General features: G+C 37.2%; 1 protein-coding gene across 1 annotated transcript in view; it reads left to right on the top strand.

The window, feature by feature from the left end:
• The window catches only part of HLCS (holocarboxylase synthetase), a 120,881-nt gene that overhangs the window by 90,587 nt on the left and 7,662 nt on the right, over positions 1-22,632 (top strand). Inside the window, exons 7-8 of the mRNA XM_074150869.1 lie at positions 20,991-21,058; positions 22,053-22,213. Of these exons, the coding sequence (XP_074006970.1) occupies positions 20,991-21,058; positions 22,053-22,213 (229 nt within the window). The remainder of the gene's footprint in view (positions 1-20,990; positions 21,059-22,052; positions 22,214-22,632) is intronic.

Raw genomic sequence — 22,632 nt, 5'->3', positions numbered from 1 at the left:
TGACAGCTGTTTTCTACCTGTGTAAGAAAAAGTTGTTTCTGTGCTTGCGTTGCTTGATTACTCTCCTAGATTAACTCCTGAGGTTGATGTGTATACTGTATACTATACCATACACAACATAGCAGTGTTATGGCCAGGTGAAATAAAAAGGACTGTTATGCTTGTAGAGGCTTCCCCCCCCCCCCCCGGTTTGTTTTTTTGTGGTTTGTTTTTTTTTTTTTGTTTTATTTAAAGCCTTAGAGTTTTAGGAAAGCTGCCTGCATTAGTGATCATCCAACTACTTGATGATCAGTTTAAATTAAAAGAACCTTTTCATGTATTTCCAATGCAGATAGTTGTATAAATACTAGTGTAAGTCTTAAGCATATCAGAAATAACTTTTTAAAAAATTGGCTACATTCAGAATTAAGTGAAATTATAATATGAACAGAAGAGTCACTTTTTTAGGAAGAAAAGTCAGGTGATTGCCACAAGCCCCTTTCATAATATCTTTGCTTTGGTAGGAAAAACCTAGCCCAAAGAGGCTTCTTATACTGAAGATGTGTAGATGAAGTAGAGTTTAGTGTGTGTACCACCTTTGTAGTCTAATTTACATGTGTTGCAAATAGGACCTTTAATGTCGCAAAAAGCAAGAATGACTTCCGTAAAAAAAAGTATTATATAAATGTAAATAAATGCAACCTTTCATTTTAAACTTTGTACATAGGATTAAAGCCAGAGCATTCAGAGATTAAGGATTTTTCTTTTTACTCTTTAATGATCTGTGAGAGTAAGTAGACTAGAAGCGTGCCAAGATGCTTTATTCGGTATTTCTTTTTCAGCAAGTTTTGTAGGGGCCTGTGTTCTTCAAATAGAAACAAATAACTATATATCTGTCATCTCTACTGAAGAAGTGTCTGAGTACAAAAGGTGGCTGGATGTTAAGACTCTTGCATTAACATAACGCTGTGTGATGGCAAAAAGGGACCATCCATTTTCATGGGGTAAAAACATGTTGGAAGTCTTTTGTATTACTGTGTAGGTTAAGATGTTGCATTAGTGGCTTTGTACATGTATGTTTATCATGATGCATACATTGTTCTCACGGCTTTGTAGAACTCGGAAGAGTACAGTGTATGCACTAAGCAAGGATTTGAGACAAGAATGTCTGCTGTCTTCCTGAGAAGTGTGAATGCTGGGCTCTTCCTGAAGTCAGTCAGCTTGTTACTTGTAGGGTGCCAGTTATTATCTTCTGGGGTTTGTTTTGTTGTCTGATGGTATGTTTTTATAAGTTCAAATTCTGAAACATAAGGATGGGAATATGTAGGTGGAACTAAAAATAAATAATTTCACTGCTGAATTAGGAAATTTTGTAAATCTTTAAATTTAAGTCCTACTTTTAACCTAGTTGCATCTACATGAGTCTTACAATAATTATGTGCATTTTGTTTGCTCTCTTTTCATAACTCTCATTGTAAGCTAGGACAGTTAGATTAGGATAATAATTCTTCATGAAAGAGTGGATTTCAGATGTCAAGCCCATGAAATGAAAGAGAAAGAAAAAGAGCTTATCAACCCCTGAGGCAGTATAGTTTTCTTAATTGTGGTAAATGTTGTATGGGTTAACCAGTCTACCAAAAAAAAAAGAAAGAAGGAAAAAAAGTATTTTTAAAGTACGTCTTATGAGTCTAAATGTGCAAGTAATATTTTGAGTATTCAGGTTGGACATGATGTTGAGGTTTTGACCCCTTTTTCTTCTCAAGGTCTTGAGAAGTCTCTTCTAGCCTTGAAGTCTTTCAGAAAAAAAGTTAATCCTTGTCAGTGTTGTTGCCCATCATCTTATGCTTGTTACATCTTCTCATCTTAAATTGTAGTCTCTTTGAGACAAAGACCAATTTTACTGTTAAATGAGTTGTATACTGAAGTCTTCTTCATAACTGAGAGAGGATAATTACTTTTTGCCTGAACTTCAAAGGCTGAGAGAGCTGGGACTCTTTAGCCTGGAGAAGAGAAGGCTTGAAGGGAGACCTTATTAATGCTTATAAGTATCTAAAGGGTGGTTTGAGGTAGGATGGAGCCGGACTCTTTTCAGTGGTTCCCAGTGACAGGACGAGGGGCAACGGGCACAAGCTGGAACATAGGAAGTTCCATTCAAATATGAGGAAGAACTTCTTTATGGTGAGGGTGACAGAGCACTGGAACAGGCTGCCCAGGGAGGTCGTGGAGCCCCCTTCTCTGGAGATTTTCAAGACCTGCCTTGATGCAGTCCTGAGTAATGTGCTCTAGGCAATCCTGCTTTGGCAGGGGGGTTGGACTAGATGATCTCTAGAAGGTCCCTTCCAACTCCACAATTCCATGATTCCGTGATTCTCTTGCAGTTTCCATTTGGAAAATATTTTCCAAATGCCTTGCTGTGAAGAGCAGGGTAATGCTGCGTTTTGCTGCTGCTGTAGTTTGTTGCCGAGGTGATTTCATATAATGAGTGGAAGTATGATGTTTCCCATTGAGCTGTGTTTCCTACTTTTTGAATTCCAGTGTTTGCATGTTTTTACATACACACCAAAAAATGCACTTTTAAAAATTAAGGTCTTGAATGTGCAAATATCTCAATTTATTCTTTTCAATAAAGTGAGATGCCTACATTCTAAAATGAAGGAGGGTATTCCTTAAGCAGAAGTGGAGCCAGGCAAATGTTCAGGATGGAACATGACTACTACCATTGCTAAATGCAACTGCACTGGAATTTTAGATAGGCAGAAAGTAATTGCACAGTTGGCATTTAGCCAGGGACCTAATATTACTATTTTGTAATATCATGCATCGATTATTTCATAGAATAAAAATAGAATATTCTGTGTATTGCAATGCATTTAACAGTAATGACTTCAAAAGAAATTTGCACTGTATTATGGCCATGATTCACAAATTAAAACTTCAAGACTTAAAAATATCTTACAGCTGTGCACAGAAATGAACCTCTGTTCTATTGTGTCTGTAATTTCACAGACTGGAGTGAGGTTTAAGCATTTTTTGCAATGACTGTACATGCTTTCTGCATCAGTGTATTGGGCCTGGATTGTGTGTCTTGGAATGCACTTGAAATATCTTGGGTGGTTGCGGATGTACTTGATCTCATTTGCATCATTACAAGCAGAAGTCGTCAAAATTCTTTCTAGCTTGATTTGATGAGCATCAAATGCATATTTAAAAAAGCAAAAAGTGTCATGGAAGTTCACAGTTTTGATTTTTCAGATGAAGAAAATATTGGAACATTTGATTAGCTATCAAAGGCCATATGCATTTAAAGGTGGGAAGGCCTGGCAAAGTCAATAATTGTTTTTGTGTTTGTATATCATTTAATGTATAGTTTAGCTTAAGCTGTTTTGCTATAATCAATCTTGGATCTCTGCTGCCTGGATATGAGATCTGGATGTTGTATAGACACCACCTCCTAGAGTCTGAAAACCTTCTCAAATTTCCTGTGTACCTTTGCCATGCATTATCAGACATAACAAATGCTGTGGTTTTACCATGCATCTGTTGCATGAGTAGTGAAATGTTAGTTGGCCTTGACATTCAGTAGATGGATGGAAAATGAAAGTCCACCTGACTCCTATGCAGAGGTTTAGAACTAGACATGGTAATTTGTGAGTGTCCTGAAGCTGTTTCAACAGTGCTTTTCAGTGCACTGTAGATGAGTTTTATGGTTAGAACTGCAGTCAGACATTTCATTGTACTCTAAGGCAAAGGCACAGCATATTTAAACAAGTGCAACAATGTCATATTTCTGGAACATGATGCCTGTGGTTGTGGGACAATAAGAAGTTTTATATAAAACCTTTTCCTATAATAATTTTGCAGTCATTTGCACATCCACTGTTTGATTTATTTCACTGACACCCAGGTGCTTTCATCCCCAGCCATGGGCTATATGATAAACATGATGGCTACAGCTCAATCTTAGACCATCGTGCTATTGTCTCTGATTTTTAGAAATGCATGTCACTGATCTGTGTCACCCATGGGATTAGAGATATTACATACAGCCCTTGACTGCCTGTTCAAAGTCAGAAGTTCAGAGCCTGAACAGAGCATGTCCTTCAAGTTGCTGCTCCCAATGAGGGACTTTGGTGAAGATGCAAACCTCTTCCTAACATTACTTGTGCAGAATAATAACACAGAGTAGTGGAACAGTAGTGCCCAATGTATGTAAGTAAATAACTGTATCATTTTTCAGAAGCAGCATTAGTATGCTTTTTGTGCTTTTATAGCATCATCCGTCTGTGGTTTTTGAAATGCTTTGCCAATAGTTACCATTTAGCTTTCCAAGATCTCTTAGAAACACTGTGGATAAATAGTGATTAAGTGCATACTAACATGGGGAAACAGAACCACAAAAATTACAATTTTTCTTTGGATCCTACAAAGGCATACATGAAAAATTGTTTATGGGAAGATCCCACATTGTCAAAGTAGGATTGAATAGCAAGTAGTGACTGTCTAGACAAATCAAATTGATTTTATGTCATAATAGCAGATTGAAACCAAAGTTTTAACCATTCCCTGCATGCAATCTTGAATATTCAAAACAACTAGAAGAGGAGGACTTTGATCAAAATTTCAGTGTTATTTCCTCTCCACTTTGAGTGACGTAAAGGTTTTTCTTATGAAGTATGGACTGATACTGATAGTTTATCCTATTCAGCTTCTTATTTCTTTTCTGTGATGATGATGATGATGATAATATTATTTTCTTTGATTATGGAGGTGATGTCTAAACTGGACTCTGCCATGCTTATGCCATCCTCATATGATAGCCCAATACACAGCCCTAGCACTGGAGTAGAAGAATGTTTGTCAGCACTGCAGAGCTTTTGTGGCAATAGAAACTTAATCCCAGTTTGTCTGGGAAAGAGGCAGCCATGCGAACAGCTGCATTTCATGAGGCCTCATGGCAAGCTGCCTTGCAGATAATGTTTTCACTGAGTTGCAAGACAACCAAAACCATCAAAATATAGTCCAGAGATGTTAGTCAGCCATGCAAATAACTTTGCATTCATATGGGAAGGCACATCTATAATTATTTTTTATTCTTTCAGGTTCTTCAATTTACAGTGAATGCTGTTTAACTGGATTATCCAAAACTTTTCACTAGAAAAGGCCTGTGGGATTTTATTGATGTGCACGTGCACTGGCAATAAAAGAGGGGCTAAGGGAGTAACTCAATTTGACTGCAAACATTTTTTTTCAGTTGCTAGAATGAGTTAATTTTTCTATGTTTATGTACAACTATAGGATATTACAAGCATTGTTTGGATTTACTCCTCACAGTGGCTATTCCACATGGAAAGAACTGCTTAAGTTTTAGTGAGTTTTTCTTAACGGACAGATAAATAAAACGTTCTTCTGCTGTCACATATTATAATTTATGATCTCCTTTCTAAAATTCAGTCATCTTTTCTTAGTGGAAGTATCCCAGTCATCTTTTCTTAGTGGAAGTATCCTAAAAGCTAATTAATGCAAGGAAATTCAGTTATAGGAACTCTTCAGTAACAAAAATAAATGTTCATGTCAGAGAAAGGATGGAGTGTGATAAATAATCAGAGACATGTTTTATGTTAACGTCCAAGAAATTTTTTTGCACAGTAGGGTTTGAAAAAAGCATTTAAAATTGAGAACTTGACAATGCATTTAATGATTTTGGAAGCCACCGTGCTTTATCTGATATTGGAATAGCTAATATAAGTTTTATCTCTTTATGTAACTTCAGGAAGAATTTTTTTGCTATCAAAAAGATTTTATATTAGCTTTTAAAAATTGATGGTCTTATCCATAATTTATTTTAAAATACACCAAAAGACAATAAGCAAACATAACTTGATAATATCCCAACCATTCTGTTGCTGCATTAGATGCAAAGATTTTGATTTATTAAAAAAAAATCTTTTCATCTGATGTTGTTGCTAAACCACTGAGAATTTCCAGGTAGTATCACACTGTAAGCATGTGCCTCGTACATTCAGTTTGAGAGTTGTGCTCCTTTTGTTGTATTTGGCTTGCATCACTGCATGTCTTAGCTTTGAGGAACTGTAGAACAAAAAAAACCCACCAGAGAATTAGGTTATGGCCTGTGTATTGACAGAGGTCTATTTGATCATGTCTGCATTTGATTTTGGAACGAATGTTCCATTTTTTGCTGCATAAGAGTATCTGATGTGTAAAAGTATTCTGCCCAAGTTGAGCACTTAGCATATATCTTGCCTGTTAGTAAACTTAAGGCTCTGCTTACGTTCTGATGTATAGCCGTGGAATTAATGTAATGCTTCTGCAACTCGATACCTGAAATGGTTTAGTCTCTATACATGGGAAATGCCCCTAGAATTCCAGAAGACCTGTGTGTTTGTGATCTGGACATATTCTTTGTAAGAACCCATATGTTGGGTGATAGTCAATTCATTTACTGGTCTCAAAAGTCAGTTCTTTCTATCTGTTCTTCTAATACTAGTGGGAATTTTGTGTGTGAGAAAGAATCATTTCCCCACGGTGGATGGACTGCAAAGATGAAAGATGTGCCATCACTGTCTGAGCCTTGTATTTTACCTGTACTTGGCGTTTTCAACATACAGTGTGTAAACTCCAGTGCCATTTGAATTTTTCTTGTTGAATGATTTGAGCCACTCTAGTGATGGCTTAGATGGTAGAAGTTATACAAACACTAAAAAGGTGGTTCCTGACCCAGAACTTACAAATTGTGAATGACAAAACAACCTACAGGGACAGGATGACTATGGGATGTTAGATTGAATGGTAGTGCAAAGGGTCTCATAAGTGAACACAAGCAGCTTATATTTGCTGCAATAAAGAAGTTATACCATAAAAGAAAACAAGTGTGATAGGAAGATGAATTTTACAGATTTTTTTCTGGATGGATAGCAATATATTATTCTGTTATGTTAGTCTTATGTCCATGGTTGAAAAGTCAAAATTATTTATGGAGTAATTTTTGAAAAAGCCACTTCTTAAAAAAACACCTGAAAGGAAGAGTATTTACTCACCTTATTCTTTCTCAGTTATACTCAACACTAAATATATTGTGAAAGGTGGGGACAGGCAGCAGCAAACACTTGACATTTACAACTGCAACTTTATTAATTCTGTGAAGAGTTTCTTGTTAAAATTCTGTTAGTGGAGACAGAAAAAGGTGATCATTTTTTCTTCAGCAATCTTTGTCCTTTTAGATGCTTAACTCCCTAGTATCGCAGCTGAAGTGTTTAAACACCCTTCTTAAAACTAAGACCTATGTGGAGTGTGCACTGCCAAAGATCTTCCAAGTCTTACAGCAGATTATGACCTGTTGAATTTTGTTCGATCCAAAATCCGTGATTGTTTGCAGAATAGAATTGCCTGTTGCATTAGAGCTTCTTGGGTTTGGGAAATAGCTCTGACTTTTCAAAAAATCCAAATGCTTTGCCTAGGAATAGGATATTTACCAGTAGCATCAGAGTGAAAAGAAGTTCCCAAAAATCTCTTTCTCTGAGACAATATACCAGTTATGCAATTGCTTTTTACTTTTTCTTGGAATAAAGGAATTTAAGGTGCTACAGCTAAGGCTGATGTTTTAACTATAGCGCAAAGACCCATTTAAGTGACTTGCTTGTTTCCATTTCTACTGTATTTGTAGTTGTTCTTTTCTTAGTCATGGTTTCATGTAATATGCTTTGTGCAAAGCGAGGGGCATCTAAAGGGTTGTTGAAGATTACAATTATTGATCTCCCTGCTCGGAGCTTCAGCATCACGGATCATATTTTCATTATCAGATGTCTTTGAGCAGATTCCTTGTGTTGTTCTGATTTCACTTTAGCAATGTTCATATTCGTGGCTTTAGGGGTTCTGCTGATCCACTTACTAGGTCAGACTGCTGAGGCTTCTGACCTCAGCAGCCTCATATCTGCCAATGCTTCGGCACAACTAATTTCAATGACCAAATTGCGGGTGTGCATATTAAAAACTAAAGTCTTTAGGAAGGAGCTATAAGGTTGTAGGAAGGTAGGTTTCAAACTCTAAACAATTTCAAAGAATCAAAGAATGGCCTGAAATAATTAGGATTCAGCTTTTTATGTTTAAATGTGACATAGAGTAATAATCAGATGCAAATTATTAAATGAAGATAGGGTGGTTGGATATCAGTTTTTGAGAGAGGTTCTGGCAGTTTGAGTCAGGAATTGAATACAGGTTAGAAAAAAGTCTTACTGTTGTAACAAAGGAGGTGAGGACTGAGACTGAAATTCACACAAAAGTGCTTAAAAATGTGCTACACATAAAATGCATGGGGTAATCCTTCCAGTTCTACTCAACACTGGGAGTGCTTAACTGGAGTTATTGGTCCAGTTTTCAGCACCAGGCTTCAAAAGGTGTGGATTTGCTGGGCACAGTACAAAGCAGAGAAAAGGGAATAGTTCAAAGTATAGGAAACATGACTCCTTAGATGGGGAGAGTGGGGTATAAAAGAACTGTTTCTTTCATCAAACGAAGACAAGACTGGTGTAAAGAAACCTTTACTCAAGTCAATGGTCCCTTACTGGAACAAAATGAATACGCGTTTCTCCATTTTCAGTGGGTATGGGGTGTTTTAATGCAGAAATGCTGATGCAGTAATTTTTCCTTTAAAATTCATAACGAAAGGTAGTTTGCCAAAGGAAGCTGTTGTTTCTCCATTGTTACAAGTTTTTTATGAATAGTCTAAAGAAAACTTTACCAAACATGAAAGAGGAAGGGAGGACTTAGATAGCACTTGTGTTTCCTTTTAACCCTCTGTGGCTGTGTGTCAAATTGTATCTTACACTTACACTGTAGCTGTCAGCATTAACCTGTTATTAGAGTAGGATTTCAGCTTGCTTCCATGCAGCTGCGGCTCATGATTACAAAGCTGGTTACTGTGAGATAGCCTTCTGCTGGTGGAGTGGATTTTTACTTTGCACAAATGTGCCAACAACTGATTTTTTTTCTTCTACATATGCATTCATTTTATTCTTTTCTATTTCTGAGCATTTTTGCATAGTACCATATATATGTCAGTGCTGATGCTTCCCATTTAAGACATTCTTCCCAGTCCAGAGCCAAAGGAATTATTTACTACCGACCACCCTAGCCTTGGATAAATCCTTACTGTTCCATTTAAAAGAAAATGCCACCATGTCTGTCTCTCAACCTCGGCTTGCTTAGTGTTAAGTATTGCTAAGAGTCATAGTATCGTGTAGCTAATCCTCCAAGTCTTCTTCTTTCTCTTTGATGCTTGCTTCTATTGCCTGTGATCCAAATGGTTCTGCTCATTCACTTACTAGCCCAGAACACCTCTGCTAAGGCTTCACATCTGACTAAGCTTTAGTAAAACTCAATTCAAGTGTCAGGGTCTACTGAACACCTGTTTTATAGAAATGTATCAGTAAAACTGAATGAGAGTTTCTTTTCTATGGCCTGTATTTTGCTTTCACTTTATGGCTAAAGAATGCACAGAAAATTAGGTGAAGGAGGACCCAGAGGTCTATCAGGAGGTTCAGAAATTATTTATGACACATTTCAAGTATTACTCTATGAGTACTGATTACATACCTGACAAACAAATGCAAGAATAGCATGTCATCAACCACATCCACCTGAGAACTAGTAACAATGAGACCTGTGACCAGATCCTAGCTGTTGAGATACTACAACAGAGTAACTCTGCACCAGAGATGGGGGAGAAGGAAGAATGGCAGGGTGTGAGCCATCCTGCACTTTTCTTTGGTTTTCGTACAAGAAGGTTGAAATACTGTTTATAGTGGTATGCAGTTAGAATTTGACATGTTACGTTTGTCAGTATTTGCAAGTAATTCCCGAGTTTACTAAGGTAATGCGAGAATGAAAGGTGTTTTTTCTTTGACAATATTTGGTGTATTCAGACTCCATCATCCACTATGTGCAAATGTCAGTAGTTATTGCTCAGAAAATTGGCAAGATGCCAAGATCCGAGTATAGACTTACCTGGGGACCTGTATGGTTTCTTGTCCCCTAGCAATTGCTGCTTAAGCAGCAGGCGTTATCTGGATACATGACATGATACATGACAAGGATGTTCGTGCAGACCTCCTTACTTGGATGTCAGCTCTCTCCAGATCAGGGCTTTCCCATTCATCCACCTCTCATGGTAGCAGGTATTTGTACATATTTTATTGTCTCAAACTGGGCATTCCTTTGAACTTCACAGAATTAGAAAGTTACTGCTTTTCTTGCATTTGAAGAATTTGAAGTGATGAGGCTACATGGTCACCCTTAGGTTTTCTCCTACCGGCCTTGACAAAGAGAATCCACTGTTTCAGGATTTAAATACCAGCTACATTTTGTGTTGAGCTGTGGTTAAAGTCTACATTATGATGACTGTTTCTGGAGTCTACAGAGGATGCTGTGGCCAGCATAAAGTAACTTCCTTATTTTGAAATCCATTCTTAATCACCCATGAAATTAACTATTGGAGTCTGCCTTCAAGTTGGCACAGTCTAATACTAGGGGTTTTAAAAATATTTCACAACATATTTGGAAACAGAACTTTTCTGTTCTTTATTTGTATGTTTTTGGATGTTGGCTCTTGCATGAGAAAAGTGCTGTATGCTTTAATACTGAATTTAGAAATCTTGTGGTTTCTATTGGCACTGTGAAGGGAACAGCTAGTATAAGACTCCGGGACTTGATGAGAGCATTTTTTGTGTTTTAATTATTAGATGCATGAATACAGAGCCAACCGAGTTCAGCTATTGTGTTTATTGCCTTTTTTTTTGTTCACCATAAAAAAAAAAAAAGGCAATAATTTTTCTGGATTACCATCTCTAACATGATTTGCAACTTGAAGTCAGAAAAAGACTGAAGTATCATCAGTCCTTTCTTCACACAAGGAACAAGGAGTCACAGGAAAATTCTGTTTAGGGTTGTTGAAGTGCAATGTTCAGGATTTATAACCCAGCTCAATGCTTCGTTTCAAGTCAGCTCAACAATGAATTAGAAGTGCATGTAGGACTTTTATGCCTTGTGAAGGTTCTAGTTAGGATAGCCCATGTTGGTACTCTGGCTGGTAGGCCAGACTCCTCATCCAAAAGTGCATCCCCTGTGAAGCATCGCATGGCTTAACAAAGAGGAACCAAAAGCTGGATGGCAAATGTTTTTTTCTTCAGGGCTTCAGGGGGAAACTGGGACATGTGAAAGCCTGGTTGTGGTACCATGGGTAGCTACATTTCAAATTTTAAATCATTCAAAACTTTAGCATTTCCATATATTTGAAGCAACTTATGTGTTTGACTAGGCTGAAAATACCCCAAAACTGTGTTAAGTGTTTTAAAGGAAGAATGACGTTGTTTCAGACAAATTAGTTCCTTCATTTCTTAGGGAACAGTGGCTTTTCTGAATCTGTATTTTCCATGAAAAATTATGTGTATGGAAAACATCTGATCAGGTCTAATAATGCCTTTTAAAAAATAATGCTCAAAACTTTTTTGCTAAACGAAGTATTTCAAATTATAACTAAAATTTCAGAGCTAAATTGCCATTTTCTAAGAATTTTTGTAAAAAAATGGTTTTTGCTTGAACACTTTTTCTTTAAACAAAAAAATACCTTTTGTCCCCAGGTTTGCATTCAGTTTTTCCCTTTGCATTAATTTGCATTATACTTGAGAAATTTCTAGATGCTACACACCTAGATTTTTTTAATAGAGTGAAAAAACCTGATATTTTTGTCTGTGGGAGTTTTGCAATTAGATTCTGGGCTTATTGACGTAGAAGGAATACAATGCTTTTGATTGCTTTTGCACAGAAAAACCTTAGTAATATTTTTTTTCAAAGATTTTGTATTTCACAGTGCTTAATGGAAAAAAATACACACAAGTAAAATAATTGTGCTTTACCTGCCAGTTTATAAAGCTATAGTTGTTTTATTAATAGTTGTAACACCTGGGCAAAATTATGAAGATTTGATTTAATGCCAAGTAATGTGTCAAATTACCAGCTTCATGACAATGCTTCTAACATACATTGTACAGTGTAGTCCATGTTATAGAAATAAGAATATGAACTAGCGTTTAGAACTTAAAAACCGTTCTGTGTGTATTTTTAAATTACATGGTGAGAGGGGCACATGGAAATTTTAAAATTCAGATCCAGATGCTTTTGGACAAGGAAAACAGTGGTAACAAAGCAATTTGTGTGAAATTTCAGTTAATTGTTTTTCACGTTGAAAGTATTTCTAAGAGAGAACGTTAAACTAACCAAAAGGTCCCCCAAAGGTAAATCCTGTAGACCACAAGAAATGTCAAATAATGTAAAAATATGCTACCTCTTGTTTTTATGTAGAAAAACTATTGAGTTTACCTTTAGAAAGAGGAGAAAAAATAAAATTATTTTTGAGTTAGCATTGGATTAGGAAGACTAGAAACTTACTACATCCTTAGGTTTACAGCCACAACCACATTCTTACCATTATCATAAACCAGCAGGGCCTAAATTTGGAGCACAATATATGTTGCAGGCATAAAATAAAAGAAACAAAAGCAAATCATAGAGGAACTTTTAGAGTGTTCTTTTAATTATAAATTACTTCTATGATTTTAAGTATGATTGGGTTTGAAACTTTCAATATTGAAAGGATAAAGAAAAAATTGTTAATCTGAGGAAAATAAGTGTTACTGCTAATTTTTTAGGTCTTCTACAGTGACTTAGCAAGGAATGAATGTTTTTTTGTTGAAGTGCTTTAATTTTTCCCAGTTTGCAATGGAAACCACTGTGAAGAATCTGGGGAGGGCAGCTAGTTTCTGCTCACATAGAATTCTTTTTCATGCTCACTTTAATTTACACGGTATGTCCAGTGTCTTTTGTTCAGCATTAACCCTAACTGTTTGAGTGGCTACTTGGGAATAACTTCATCACTTCTCTGGTGGAACGTGGCAACTATTTAACACCCTGTATGATTTAAGACAGGAAATGAAGTGCTGTCTTAGTAAATTGCAGAGAAATTTTTGTAAGGAAATGTAATTACCCCAGACTAGAAATTGGCCAGAATATCAAGGTAAAATCGCTGTGTATGCAAAAAGTTCTCGGTTTGCTATTTTATCTGAGAGGTGACTTTATGTTGTATTGAATGAATTCAGAATCACGATGGATTACTTTTGAGATCCTAATGCTTGTGATGCCTCACGCTATAAGTTAGTGAATCCAATGCTGATTTAAAATACATTTGCCACCTTACTGAAATGCTGTTGTTTCTTGCCACACTGTATGAGGTTACTTTCTCTCAGAAAGTGACCAGACTTCTACACTCTTACCTAATGAAGTGTGATGAAATTGCTGTTAAAAGTGACATCACTACAGGCTGCATTGGTCTATATCTTTTAAATTTTTTTTATAGCGTCCGTATTGTGCTTTACTTTGGACAAGAGTGTTTAGATCTGGTTTTGATCAATATGTTTATGACTTTTTATTTGACTCTGAAGATTCTATTCTTAACATGTTATGATAAATATGTTTCACTGCATTCCAGTAACTATTCTGTTCCTTTAATCTTGGCACTAGAGTTCATTTTATTAATGAAATCTGTTTCATTTCCATTTGTCCTGTGTTAACTTTTCAGTATGCTTCAGGTAGCTTATTCAAATAAAGGAAGGTCATGAATTGAAAAGATTACTTATTATAGGAAAAAAATCTAAATAAATTGTTCAAAACAGTATAGGTTTTTGCTTTTCAAATTGAAAATTGAAACAACTTAAACTCCTAAACTCTCCTCACATCTCCCTTGGAAACTCCCTCTTTTACTGTAACTTTGTGGTCTTGATGATATTCACAGAGAAGCTGATTTACTGAATAAAGTAGTTCTTTAAGTTTTCAGTTTTGGAACATAACCAGTGTGTCTGAACCCAGGTTTCAAATTTTACTGGCATTTTGTTGGCAAACCAATTTTTTGGAGTCCTTTCTTATTTGGGTATGTTTCCTGACACCTTTGGCTGTATGGTACTGTGTTTTAAAATTCTCTTTTTCTTTTTTTAAGAGGAAAAGCCTATAAACATATACAAAGGACTAATTATGAAGTATCTGGTATAAAAATATAGAGACAAGAAAATTACCAGCTGAAAAATGCAGTGAGCAGAAAAAATGAGCATTTAATGGTAGAGTTTTACCCTGCCTGTTCAGCAGGCCTGATTCTCAAAGCAATTCCACGAGCAAAGCATGCACTATTCTGAGGCCATAATGCGGTAATTTAAATCAAGCATAAGTACATGGGTGGTAAGAAAGAGGTGGTTTGGTCTTCCCTTCTGCCTACTGGCCTCTTTTACTGTTGCTTCCCTTTTGCCAACAGCAGTGTTCATTTATGGTGAGCCAGATAAGAACATTGATGCAGCTGAAAAATAACTCACATGACTTTGCTCTACTTACACTCTTCCTATTTATTTTAATTTTTTTGAAACTATTAGTTATTAGTGCCCTCAAAGAATAACCAACTAGCCAAAGTATATATAAGTTGCTAACCTATGTCATTCATAGTATCAATAGATTATTCCTTGCTTAAAATATCATGACTAGTATAGGACAATCTTCTTTTTGTAGTATTTATTGAAGTAAGGTACAAGAAACTAGCAGTCCAAGGTTCCAGTACTTTTTTAGTTTGCCACAAGTCTGGGACATTGTAATCCCTTAACGCTTTTTCTCACTGATGTAGGACTTTACTGTATCTAAGAAGTTCAAAGAGAATTTGACACTAAATGGTCCTTTCTGTACTAACATTGCTATAGGGAAACCCACTATAAAGTGAAAGTAGCTATGAATTTTTGCAATAGAACAGAAGAGTGCATTCATGTAATACTGTGTTCTGGCACATATTTTGCCTGCTGGATATAGGCAAAGTTATAACAGTACAGAGCGGTGAGATTCCTATCATTTAAATAAGCCTCAGTAGGATTAACAGTTTATGTGTTCTTCTACCTGTCATAACTGTGGCAGTCAATCTTTTGGGAGCCTGCATGTTGCACCTGGTCATGTATAAAATACTGCATGGAAAGCGGAAGATGGAGAAAATTAAATATTTTGGCTAGTAAGGCAGTATGCAAAAGACCTTAATCTAGGATCCTACTTGGGATTGGAGATTCCAGTGAACAGTCTTTAGGCTAAACTGTTAATTTAGTAATTAGTAACTAATGGCTACTTTCTGACTGATTTCAGCCAAACTTAAAGGACAGCTAGAAACACCAGAGATACCAAGTTTCTGTACATTTCCTGGAGTCAAAGAATCATTCAGATTGGAAGGGATCCCTGAAGGTCTGTAGTCCAACCTCCTCCTTTTAAGCACGGTGAACAATGAGTTGAGTTCAGACCAGCTTGCTCAGGATTTTTTCCAGTCAGATCTTGGAAACCTCCAAGAACAGAAATACTCCACAGCCTCTCTGGGCATCCTGTTCCAAGGCTTAGTTATAGCATCATAGAATGGTTAGAGTTGGAAGGGACCTTAAACATCATCTAGTTCCAACCCCCCTGCCATGGGCAGGGACACCTCCCCCTAGACCAGCTTGCTCAAAGCCCTATCCAGCCTGGTCTTGAACACTTCCAGGGAAGGGGCATCCACAACTTGTCTGGACAACCTGTTCCAGTGTCTCACCACCCTTACAGTAAAGAATTTCTTTCTAGTATCTAATCTAAATGTCCCCTCTTTCAGTTTAAAACCATTACCCCTCGTCCTATCGCTCCACTCCCTGATAAAGAGTTCCTCCCCATCTCTCCTGTAGGCTCCCTTCAGGTACTGAAAGGCCATTATAAGGTCTCCCTGGAGCTTTCTCTTCTGCAGGCTGGACAACCCCAGCTCTCTCAACCTGTCTTCACAGGAGAGGTGCTCCAGCCCTCTGATCATTTTTGTGGCCCTTCGTTGGACCCGTTCCAACAGGTTCATGTCCTTCCTGTGTTGAGGACTCCAAAGCTATTCCTGGTGGGGTCTCACGAGAGCAGAGGGGCAGAATCACCTCCCGCGACCTGCTGGCCACACTCCTTTTGATGCAGCCCAGGATGCAGTTGGCTTTCTGGGCTGCCAGTGCGCACTGCTGGCTCATGTTGAGCTTCTCACCCACCAGTTTTCTTCATAATTCAATGTTATTTGCAAGCTTGGTTAATGTGTATGCCATTTCCTCCTACAGGTCATTCGTAAAGATACTAAGATATTAAATAGGATAGGTATCAGGATAATCCCCTGAGGAACAGCAGTTGTATCCAGCCTATGGGTAGAGTACAACACATTACTTTTCAATCCCAGAATGCAGATACTTTTTGCTTATCTGGTAGTGCATCCGTCTAGATCACAGAGGCCAAACTTGGATACAAGGGTGCTGTGAAAGACCATCTTTAAGATGATTGCAACATTTTTCCCTTCTCTATTGATCTGGGACTTCCCCAATCTCCGTGGCCATGATGACAGAAAACAGCCTTGATGTGCCATTGGCCAACTCTCTCAACACTCTCAGATGCATCTCATCTGCTCTTGTGGACTTGTATGAGTCAAGATTTCTCAAGAGATTTATGAAATTAATCCTTTCCTACTGTTGCTATTTCCCCTTCTCCTTGAACCCTGTCTGTATGTGTAAAGGCCTGGGACACCTTGTTAGTGAAGACTGGGACAAAGAATGCATTGAATTCAGCCTTTTCTCAGCCAGCTGCAAGCCCACGTTTTCCTTATTTATTCTTACCATGTAGCAGTAGACGTTCCTGTGCCCAGTTTTCTTGCCAATCTCTAATATAGTTGAGCTTCAGCTTTCCTAACATCATCCTTGCTTGTCTGGGCAATGTTTCTGCATTTCTCCTTTGTAGCATTTCTCCTTGCTTCCATCTCTTTTGTACATTCTTTTTACAGTCATGAATTCCTTTTTTAGCCAAAGTAGACTCCCTGTTCACCTACTTCTTTTCCTCAGTATTGTGCTGGACCGTTATTTTGTCTGTGGGAAGTTGTCTTTAAAGACCAGGTCTGTTGGGTTCCCTTGCCCTTCAGAGCTGCCTCTCATAAGTTCCCATTTATCACGTCCCTGAAAAACCAAATCCTGCTCTCATGAAATCCAGGCATTGTACTGTTACTTGCCTTCCTTATTCCTCTCAGGATCCTGAACAGCATTAATTCATATTTACTATGGCCAAAGCTGCCACAGATTGCCACCTCCCCAGTCAGCTCTCCCTTGTCTGCATCAGAGTGAGTCTATCACTCCAGTTGATGATCTAATAATTTCTGTTAAGAGCTTGACCCTAGCAACCCCCACAAGTCAGCTGGGTTGCTTGCATTCCCACTTTGTTTGCCTTTTAGCATATATTGGAAGATGGGAGTCCCAGTCAGGATATGATCTGCAGATGTCCTCAAGTTGCTCAAAAACATTTTTTCCACTTCCTCCTTCTGATTAGGTGGTCTGTAAAAAATTCCCACCGTGATGTCATTCTTGATGTCTTCTCCTCTGTTTGTGCACCACCAGATCTCAGTCAGTCTACTGCCTGTTTTAAAGACCGACATATCTTTGAGCTCCTTCAGGTATTCATGCTCTCATGAAAACAAGCTTCCAGGCAGGAGAGAGAGACCCAGTTCAGTGTTGCCACCAAGAAGTCTGCATTGTGGACTCAAGAGTTACCTATTCTTGGCCAGCACATCTTCTGGCAGGCTATTCAGCACACAGAGCTTGGAATTAAACACAGTGTCATGCAGTTGAGGACTATGAAAAGGAGATGGAGAGCAATGGAGGAGAGTTTAAGAAAAATATTAGTAGGCACACTGCTCATTTTCAAATCGGACATAATAGACAGAAACAGTGGATGTAAAATAGTAAAGCAAGTGTTCAGGGCACCTTTTTGTCCAAAATAGCACAAGAAACTGGTCAGAAGACATGTTTGTTTCCATTTGACTAAAAATTGAACGGTTTTTTTAATGTCGCTTTTATAATACTATATAAACAAGTTCTTTGAGAGTGAGATTTTTCAGAAAAGGAACTTGAAGGGAGAAATCTGTTCATAAGTTACCTTCTTGTGCCCGGGTATTTTAACATCTGGAATGTAATGCTGCCTGTTGTAATACCTCTGCAATACTGTAACACAGCAGGATGCATTAATGAGAGTTTCAACCTTAAACCCACAACATCAATGAAATTTATAGTTGTCAGGCCATTAACATTATTCAAACATATTTTTTGTGGTTTCAATTCCCATTTTACGTTCACGTAGCAAGAAAAGTCATTGTGTTGATTAGCCATGAAGAGAGAGTCCTCTTTAGACTTGAAATTTTTATAAAACAATTAAGTATTGTTTATTACTTTCGACAGCATTCATAGTATGTGCTAGAGGGCGGGAGGAGGGCATTTGTATAAAAAATTCTGCTAAAGTTTCTCTCTTAATATTTCAACTGGTTTAATATTCTTGAATACTAAAAGTGCCTTGCTCACGTTTTGGAAAATACCACAAAAATGTTCAAAGCAGAAAAGAAAAATTTGCATTAAATTCTAGTATCATCTTCTATGGCCATATATATGCCATCTGATATTTTTCCTGATGGGTAAATTTGTCTTCAAATGTTTCATGTTTCCCTACTCTTGTATCTCAGTGTGGTCTTTTGACTTAATATGTAGATCAAGGTAGTTACAGAGCACAAAGAACGGAGAGTTTCTTGAAGGCAAAAATTTTGGGGGGAAAATGTGGTGAGCACTGTGATTAAGTTGCTCTGCAGAAAAATGAAATTGTTAAATCTGCAACTGATTAAGTTGAAAGAAAAGAAGGGAAGTCAATATGTAAAAAAGCGCACGTATGGTTACTCTTTCTGGGAAGGAAAATGTAAGTTGCTTCTCCCAGAAAAAAGCTAACAAGCACACAAAATTTACAAAGCTCTGAAGTTTGGGGGGGTGGTTGTGTAGAGCTTTTTATTATGATAGGCTTCATGGTAACTCCAGCACAATCTCAGGAAGTAGTAAAAATAAATCTATCTGTCTCTTGCTGTATCAGTCTGACTATTAACAACTTCCCCATGTTGTGTCTGTTAAAGAATTTCTTCATGGCCCTTAAAAGTACAAACTCAGTCTCTGCATTTAATATGTTGTTACCTGCTGCCAAGCCTCTAATAACTACATTCATATACATTCTGTTAATCATATCTCTTTGTTCTAGAAGTCTGTGTTTTAGATTCATAATTAACTTTTTCCCTTGTTCTGATTATTTTCCTCCCATCATGGCAGCAAGTGACTTTTTTTTTTTCTATTTAAAACCAAATATGTGAATGGAGAAGTAACAGCAATCGATGTATTTTGACAAAGCCTGTAATCTCTTCCTAACTGTGCTTCCAAATTTAAATTAGATTTTCATGTTGCAAAACCATGAACTTGGTGTTGTAACTGAAATCACACTGTTTCCAGAAGACAGGACTGAAGCCTCATGGGCGTAAAAAAACTATGCAGGCTTTTCGCTTACGTCCCTATATAAGAAGACGCAACCTTTTAATGTTGAAGTTTGCTAGTAGATAGATAAGCCTGGTCCCAATATGTAATCCATAGGTTCCAAAGGAAGGAATTATCAAGCTGTATTTCATGTGAACTGGAAGGGGACTGGCAAAGAAATCTTCTGGCTATTACTCTTTGACACCATCTCTCTGATTGAGGAGTAAGGTGGGAAAACATTGTGCAGCCTGTTACGGCTTCTGTCTGTTTGGGTTCAAGTATTTCTAATTAGCGAAGGCATTTATGGTCCAGACTTTGCTTGAGCCCCTCAATAACCTTCCATTTTGATAATTCTGAGAACAAGTCAGCCATTTGAAAGATTGAAACCCTGGGGATCCTACATGTTTCTTGCTACTGATAACAGCCCCAAGAGTTACTGAAGCCCTGCTTTTCAACCTGCGAAGCACAAGGGACAGATAGTTCCTTAGCTTGTCACCAGCCTAAAGACATATGTCTGTGGGTGGCTGGGGGACACTTCTGCTTGCGGCTGGTCCCTGCTTCCCGTGGATACTCACTTGATTGCAGAATTTGAAACACCTTTCTTACTTATCTGAAATTCAGGGGAAATAAGTTTGAATGGTACCTTTTGCTGATTTGGACTGCACTTATCTCCAAGACAAGATCGCTTTTATATGAATGAACAGCGTGATATTTGTGCCCGTATTCGAAGTAGGTTTGTAGGCTATAAATCACTTTCTGGGTTTACCTTGCTGGCAACATCTTGAATATCTGTTTTATCTGTTAAATAACTCTTCCTGAAAACGTGAAATGGAGGAGGATCATAGTACAGTTCAGATCTGTTTTAAAGTGGCTTGAACGAAGTTCTCACAGTAGGGTTTTTTCTTCTTTTTTAAGTCTAGCGTTGACTCATTTGGTGGTGTTAAAGTGCACTTTCTACTTATCCCCAGAGGAAAGTTAGTATTCTTTTAAGTGAAACTATTTTAAAAGCAGAACACAAGCCTAAAATAAGCCAGTGTTCTCTAGAGTTCTCAGAAGGTGTAGATTTATTTACTGTAGTTAAATCATAATTAGTTCTCAGGGGATAGTGTATCTTTTAAACTGCTTTATTGCCACCATATTGGTTTTCTAAATAATCAGAAACTGCTGCTCTTATATTCTGTAGTATGAACAAAAATTTGCTGTAAGTAGAAACAAATGTCTAGAATTGTTAGTTGTCACTTACTGAAGATAGTGACACACTAAAAATAAGCACTTCAAGAAAACATGAAGAAATACAAAACGTATGTTATCAGAAGGCACCTTAAATGAACTATGGCTGTATCTTTTTCCAGCGTAATAGATATAGTAATGTTTTACATGATCATTTTTCAGTTAATCTTTTTTAATATTCTAATGCTTTTTGGTCAAGAATAAATGTTAACTGAAAACGGAGAAATGGTAGTGCAATGTTAGGGTAAAATATTACCTGATATTTAAGCCTAGATTTTCATGAATGTAGCTTTGTTCCAACTGATAAGCATGGGTTTTTGTTTTTTTCCTAATTGGCAGGTTAATGTTGGAGTTGCCTGAGGAGATGGGTTTAATAGCAATTGCTGTTCGACAAACACAAGGGAAAGGTGAGTAAAGTTCCTTCTCATGCTAGTAAATGTGTACTAAACATATGAAATAGGTCATTTTAATGTCACTTAGCTGCCTTAAAGATACATTGTGAGTATTTTTTCTAATATAATCTGTAGAATAATTGTGTCCTCTTCTCCTCCCGCTTGAACTGTGGATTCAAACTGAAACCCTAAGTTCATAGAGACCAAAGTAAACATTTTCAGGATGTTTGGTGGCTTTTGCAGAAATGATTTAGTGGTCTTCTAGTTTCTGCCAAAAAGTCTCTCCCGTCATGGAAACTGCCATCACTGCATTTAGTGTAATACAAATCAGACTTCCAAATCAAAACTCCTTTTTGACTTAACTGGAACACAACTGGGTCTTGACTTGCTCTGAGATAAAGGTTTCTTGAGTGTGCAAGACCTGCTTGAACTGTCATGTGGGCTTTCACAATCTTTTGCAGATAAATATGAGCAAGTTCTGTCTCTTTCCCAGGGAGGAGCTAGCACTGATTTAAAAGCCACATTTGTTTTATTAGAAGAATACGGTGCCCAACCGAATAAGCTCTTCTGAGTACAGATCTACATGAAGATGGTTACCTGGCTATTGGTACAGATATAGCTTGTGTCAAGTTAATTCACAATGTGGGTGGATTTCTAGATACACACAGAACATCTTCACAAATACTTTTCATTTAAACAAAGCAAGATTTTTTTGAAATGTGAATGTTACCAGATATGGAAAATTTAAGCAAGTCAGTTAGGACGTTCCAGGAAACTGAGTAGCAGCATGCACATTAAACAACTTGCTGTTTTTTAAAGAAAAAACTTTGCACTTTAACCATTTTTCTCTCAAAATTAGTTTGGAAACTCCATTACATGACTTATGGTAGATTCTTGGGTGGATACTATTGAATCTCTCTTTTGCAGTTGTCTACAATAACAAAGTGATCTTTTTTTATAAATATTTTTTCCTGAATTGAAGTTAACCTTTTTTTTTCTCCCTCCTCAGGTCGTGGTGGAAATGTTTGGCTCAGTCCTGTGGGCTGTGCGCTCTCCACTTTACATATCACCATTCCTCTACATTCCAACCTGGGCCAGAGAATTCCTTTTATTCAACACCTGGTGTCCTTGGCAGTGGTGGAGTCGGTTAGATCAATACCAGGATATGAGGTATCTCATTCTAATTTATCTCAAAATTTCTGTTTCCTTTTTCATTAAGTTCTGATTTTAACTATGTCTCCTATGCATAGAATGAATGCATAATACGGTTCTTCAGCATTAATATGGTGGTAAACTTAGCCTTTATACATGCTTGGTTATTTATGTGTTTTAAGAAATCCACTATACATATGATGAATAATGTCTTTTATTGAGCTGATTAAGTGTACTGCACTCATTGCACTCATAATCTTATGAAACTTAAGACTCAGACTTCAGCAGTAAAGAAAACGTCAATTTTTGTTTGTCTAACAATTGAGTTAATTTGTTTTGATTTTGAAGGAGTTGGGGAAGAGGGAGGAGGGAAAAATGAATAAAACTGACAAATCCTTTTCTGCTTTTTTTGTTGGTGCTGTTTCAGTGACCACTTT

The sequence above is a fragment of the Numenius arquata genome, chromosome 1 (assembly GCF_964106895.1).
Source record: "Numenius arquata chromosome 1, bNumArq3.hap1.1, whole genome shotgun sequence".
Lineage (NCBI taxonomy): Eukaryota > Metazoa > Chordata > Aves > Charadriiformes > Scolopacidae > Numenius > Numenius arquata.
This window is presented reverse-complemented; position numbering and strand designations above follow the sequence as displayed.